The following is a 6,061-nucleotide window of genomic DNA, read 5'->3' as shown; positions in this document are numbered from 1 at the left end:
TCACATAATAACTAGTAGATATATGCTTAAAATGGCAATGGGATGAAGATATTACATCTATGACATTTATATTATTAAACCGTTTGTATTATTACAGACGGAATAAAATGATATTTTTATTATTAAATGCTGATATATAATATTGTGATATATATTAAATATTTGATAATAAATGGGAGGTTCTAGAAGCGCAAGACTCGGCAATTGGTCAACGCCATTGACAACACACCACTGAGATTTGGTGAAAAAATGGAGAAGACGCATGGTATTTGTATATCATTTTACGCAATTAATTAAATAATTAATAATAATTTTCAACTTTAATGGCTGTACTAGGACCGGCGGTTGCAACTAAAGTGTTTTTTTTTGTTATTTCGAATTTATTGCGATGGCTAATTAAATTCCGAGTTCGAATCGGGCGGGAGTTGGAAAAAAAATCCGAATCCGATCAAGCGGCGGACTATATGCTGCGGTTCCTAGTTCCTACTCGGAAACCCTCCCCGTCTCTCTTCCTCGGTCTCTCTACCGTTTTCCTCCGATGGAAATCCGTGCAAGATAATGTGAGGGGGAAAGGTCGCCTCTCTCGTTGCCTGCTGCTTTGTTTCATCGCGGGTGATTGCTGATTCCGATCGGTAAAGCACTGTTTTTCTTTGCCTGATCTGCGTTTGCTGTGGTGTCGGGTGAATTTTTTATTGTGCGAGAATGGAGCTTTTTGATGATCGCGGCCCGGGGAATTTGTAAATTTCTTGGATGCGAGATGTGGAAAAACCTGTTTTTTGTGTGGAATCGAGTTGCTGCTGGGAAACCCTTTCTTAGTCAACTGGAGTCGTCGAGACCAAGGGGATGGAGCGGTTCGTCGTCGATATAAGCTCCGATGAGGAGGATTATGGTCGGGATCGCCTCTCTTTCGACTGGGTCGACGAGCTGCTTGATCGCGCGGTGGGGCGGCGGGTGGCGGAGTCTGACGATGTTGTCGTAGTTGACGAGTTCTCGCTCCCCGCTGTAAAGAAACGACGGCTGAACCCAGAGCCGTTGGGTGACGATGAGGATGATGATGAGTGCTTGGTCCTGGAAGCGGACCCGGACAAGCCTGCCATAGCTGCTGAAGATAAGAATTCAGGTGGAGATGAAGGAGATGATGATCTGCTTGTCGTAGCGGAGAAGGGGCAGGTAAGGATCACTCTGGTTTCTTTTCCTCTTCTCTATTTTTCCTTACTATGCGTTTAAATCTGTGCAAATATTGGCTTCATGATTGCATGATTCCTAGCATAGATCAGTAGTAGCATCATTCTTGAAAGCTTCCTCTTTGAACATTCTCAGGTATTCTGTTTCTGTTCATTGAAGTTTTAAATCTTTTGATACTGTTGAACATGAGAAATATATATTTCTTTAGAAACCTGTAGCCTTGCATGCCATTTTGTCAATATCTCATATCCAGGAGAATAAACAATCTAATCCAATGTGAAGTTGACAGGTTTATGACACCAGCACTATGTTCACGTTAGAAACTTGCTTCCTACTGCTTATTTCTTGAACTTGGTGTAACTCGATGCCTAAGCTTTACTCTCTTGAAAATATTTTTCCCCGATGATTAAATAGAATATGTTTTAAGTTAGGAACATGGTGCATGTTTTGAAGTTTTTGTAAGGCTAGGTGCTCACCTAAAGCAACTCTAGGTTCCTTTGCGACCCAAGTATCTCAAATCACAAGTGGATTTAAGAGGATGTCCTGAAGTGAGCCAATCACATTTATTCCAAGTGTAACTTCAAATCGAGAATTCTTGGATTAGTCTGAACCATGCAAGTTAATAAATAGGCTTCAACTTGTAATAGGAAGTGTAGGAACACTTAAGGAAAGAGTTGAGTTATCAGATATCGTGATTGCAAGAAGGATTCAGAGAGATCTGCACAAACTAATCTTAGTTCTTAGTAAACAAGGTGAGAAACAGAATAATTAGATAGAATAGTACCTGTTTTTTACTTTTTTTTTAAAGACAATAATTTGTATTAAACCACTTATTAGTTGGCATTTCATTTTCATAGTTGTTAAGTTTTTGTGTTAGTTACTACTAATGCTGCTATGAAGTTTTAGGAAACCACGGTCTTGCTCTTGTGAAGAATAGTGTGTACAGTCATACAATCTCATATATTAAAGCATAAAGAAATCAAAATTATGCATTGAGCAATCTGTTTTTTATCTGCAATGGAAATACATTGCCTAGTATGAAATGATAATAATGTAAAGATTTCTTTTTGTTTTACATTCTTGATTAAAGTCTTTCATGCAAAACATATTTTGTACTTTAAGATGGACCCTCTTGTTCATTATCTTGGTTGATTCTAAGTACAAGAACCTTTGCAGTTTTGATTGTATATCCTGTTTCGCACTGTTAACAGAAATAGCTCCTCTGTGAATTAATCTGACCTAACCTGCCAATGACCTAGCCTTTCAATGGACTGGATATGCTTCTCTCTATACCAACTCAAGTCAGTATGACTACGGGTCTGACCAATTGGCAATGACCTGTATGATGACTATAGCTTTTCAGCTAAGATATGCATGAACTCTATTGCATTTTTATTATCACATTTATTTGGTGCGTATATTACGAAGATTTCTTGCAACCTTATGATAGCTGGAAAGATGTTACTATAAATTCAAGAAATGATGGGGTGTTTCCCTTTATTAGCTTTAACACCAAAGTCACTATGATGGTCAAAGACCATTGGTTGAATCAACACTTTTATCATTGCTCTTTAGTCCAAAGTAGAATGGAATAGCCCACTTGGTTATAAATTTGATTTATATTCTCTGATCAATATCTTGAACTTACCAAATAAAATATTCTGGGATGTTTGTGGTGTCACAAATGTGGCAGTTGCTTTATCCATGATAGTATTGTCATCGACTAAAATTAAAATAATTGAATGACATAAATATGATGTTTGGCCACCACTTGTTCATTTTGGCATCTATTGATAAGCCATGAATCTGACAGTGAATGATTCTTGTGACTAATTTTATTTTATTAGTATTTTTTTCTTCTGAGTCGTGATGAACGACTAAATTGCTTGTCTCCAATCATTCAATCTAGCAGTGCAGGTGACATTTTGCATACTTAAACAGACTTTGGATTATCCAAAACCAACTTTTTTTTTGCGGCTAATATTACAAATACATAGTTGCTTCTCTTTTTGAACTTTCCATAGAGCTGCATATCTTGTTGTTGGTGAAAAGAGCTACATATCTTATGAAGCATCGAGTAGGGATCTGATTGTTTTTTTTATAAAAAAAATCACATTCTATCATTTTCTAGGTGGCTTGCCGTGATTACCCACATTCACGAGATCAGTGTGCTACATACCCTTTTGCCTCATCATCACACAAAGAGTATTGTCACTTGGTGAGTCTTACTTTTCTGCTCAAATCTGTTATTTATTTTCCTAAAACATTAAAATCCCATGGCAATATGTCAAAGATACCTAACACACTAGAAAATTTAAGATTTCTCTTATACTTTCATATGCATAAATGGGCTGATATTTTGTTACCTAATGCAGTGCCATTGTTATGTCTGTGATTCTCCAGCCCCTTGCAGTTACTGGGGCAATGGTAATTCTGACAGAGATCATTGCCATTCTACTGATAAAGAAGAAAGATGGAAATCTTTGAGGAAGATCTTCAAACAGAAGAACACAGTCACTGCACATCCACTGAAGTCAATAAATGATTCATTTAATATCCCAACATACAGAAATGCAGTACCACTAAGTCATTCCAATGTGGTTCCTTTAAGATCAAGTTCACTCCAGCAACGCTCAGCCATCTCAAACTCAGATCTAACCGACATTGTAAACCAATGTCAACCTTATATTGCATCTTCTCGTAACCTGCGACTAGGCCAACAGCCAATGACGTCCTTCTCACATAATCCTAGGCTGCAACATGTGCAGAATGAGGTCCATCTTCCTGCATTAAATTCTCAACGTATGCATTCTCGTGCAAGATCAAGAAGCCTAGGGTCGATGCAATCTGGATCTGCTGTCATTGCTAGCCATTCCCAGAACAATATTTCCCATCATAATCGTATTCATAGAGCTGTGCAACAGAAGTCTACTTGTACAACAGTGTCACCCCAGATTCCTTATTGCAAGCAAGGGCAATTGAGATCTGAGGATGTCTTGGTAATATCACCTGTTATACCAGATCAGATGCAAACAACTTTATATTCTGAGAGTACAGTAGAACAAGTTGAAAGTTCTGCATTACCTTTGATAACAGCAACAGATATTATGGACAAGAGTTGGGAAGATCTGCTGGCTAGTTTGGCATCAGAACTCGAAGATCCTATCCTTTGTGACTTTGGCATCAACAATAACCATCAGTCTCTATTAGTTCCTCCTCCACCACTGCATTGTGATAATTTACTTTATGGAACTGATGCAACTATAGCTACTAGCTCTGCTCCTATCATCAATCGTAGCCCCAACAGATATGAGCCGAGTTTGTCAAATGACAGAATGGATCAAACTCTAGGGCATGATCAGGGTAAAGATCCTGATCTAATAATAGCCCGGACACCCAATGCATCGCAGGGGACTAGCTTGGATAGTTTCTTAGCTTCCATGGAGAATGAAATATGGTCGTAGTTATTGTAGATTAACAAGCTTGTCGGAAGTAGATGATCAGTAGTTCTCACAAACATTGAATGTTTGATTAGGTCTTGTCTCGATGCCTTTTTGAGTATTGCAACTTGTGCTACATCCAGATCATGTACTGTCTTCGAGTTAGATAAACATACAGCTTGCATAGATCAGGGAGGGTGGTTTTGCGTTGCTTTCAGGTAGCGTGGAAATCTACAACTGATAGATTTTCAAATGTCTATTGCTTAATGCAAGCAGCAACAATATGCGTATAAATCTTGATGTGAAAGATCGAATTTGTGCAAATGTCTAACTGCTAAGACACTGTCAAAAGGACGGTAAGTCACTGCAAGATTGCATGCATTTGTAGCTTAAACAGAAAATAAACAATATATAGACGTCGAATAGTTGAGATTTACTACTTATTATCATTACAGTAATTAAAAATGTCCATATGAATGAAATTCTCTAGAATCTAGAAGACTATTAAAATCTAATTTGTCGGCCAAGTTTATTCATTCAATGTTTGCAGTATTAAAGTATTATTGTACTTCCAGTTCCATAATGCATAAGAAAACGGCCATGTGCATTCAACTTCATTATGCCACCTTTGATTGTTGACATTCAACAAAGATATAGGAAATGTTCATTTTGCTTCTTATAGCTGGTAGTAAGAAAATTGACTGCTACAATGCAATAATCATACATTTATATGTATTATAAACTTAAAGATCAATTTTATTATGTTATTATTATCAAATTGATGGATTTAAGGTTGTTTTACATAGATCAGGACCATCGAAAAATCGCTAACAACTAAACACCAGCTCAGACTAAAGAAAGTGGTAGAACACAAGCTGTTGCCAACAGATATCATGAAAATCCATCACAAACACAAACACAAACTGTAATTTCTTGGTATTAGAGTGGGCTTTATTCTCAATTGTATCACATTAGAGAAGATTTTCGTGAAACTCTAATAATTTGAACAGAAGAGAACCAACGAATGGTCCACTTCCGTAGTGGTAGTGGACTTTGTCTCTCTGAATGGGATCGAGCAAAGTCAAAATAAATTGAGTGGGAACATGCAGCCAAGTAGACCACTATCCAAATGAGCGACGTCGGTCAGTCACTCGCAGAAATTGCACTCATCCAAATTCCCTGCATGAAACACGGCGCATGGTGTCATGATCCTCAAAAGTAAAAACCTAACAATTAATGCAAATATATATTTATAATAATAATAATAATAAAGACCAAATAAAAGTCTTCGAACAAAATTTGAAAAATTAATCGATCACAATTTCATGAGGCATGATTTAAATAAGGCACATGCTTAAATTTAATAAAGGTCAAATTCCAAAGTCAAAGCTACGCTATGCGGGTTTCTTTTATATATTTTATCTTTCTTCTCTTCC

General features: G+C 37.2%; 1 protein-coding gene across 1 annotated transcript; it reads left to right on the top strand.

Moving 5' to 3' along the window:
• The first annotated feature begins 510 nt into the window (after positions 1–510).
• On the top strand, positions 511–4,816 carry LOC141824453 (uncharacterized). The gene is made up of 3 exons (XM_074711747.1): positions 511–1,170; positions 3,317–3,403; positions 3,561–4,816. Exons 1-3 carry the CDS (start codon positions 844–846, stop codon positions 4,647–4,649), a joined length of 1,503 nt encoding a protein of 500 aa, XP_074567848.1. The 5' UTR covers positions 511–843; the 3' UTR covers positions 4,650–4,816.
• The last annotated feature ends 1,245 nt before the right edge of the window (positions 4,817–6,061 follow it).

The sequence above is a fragment of the Curcuma longa genome, chromosome 3 (assembly GCF_044706935.1).
Source record: "Curcuma longa cultivar G26 ecotype Majalengka, Jawa Barat chromosome 3, ITB_CL_G26_1.1, whole genome shotgun sequence".
Taxonomy (NCBI): Eukaryota; Viridiplantae; Streptophyta; class Magnoliopsida; order Zingiberales; family Zingiberaceae; genus Curcuma; species Curcuma longa.
This window is presented reverse-complemented; position numbering and strand designations above follow the sequence as displayed.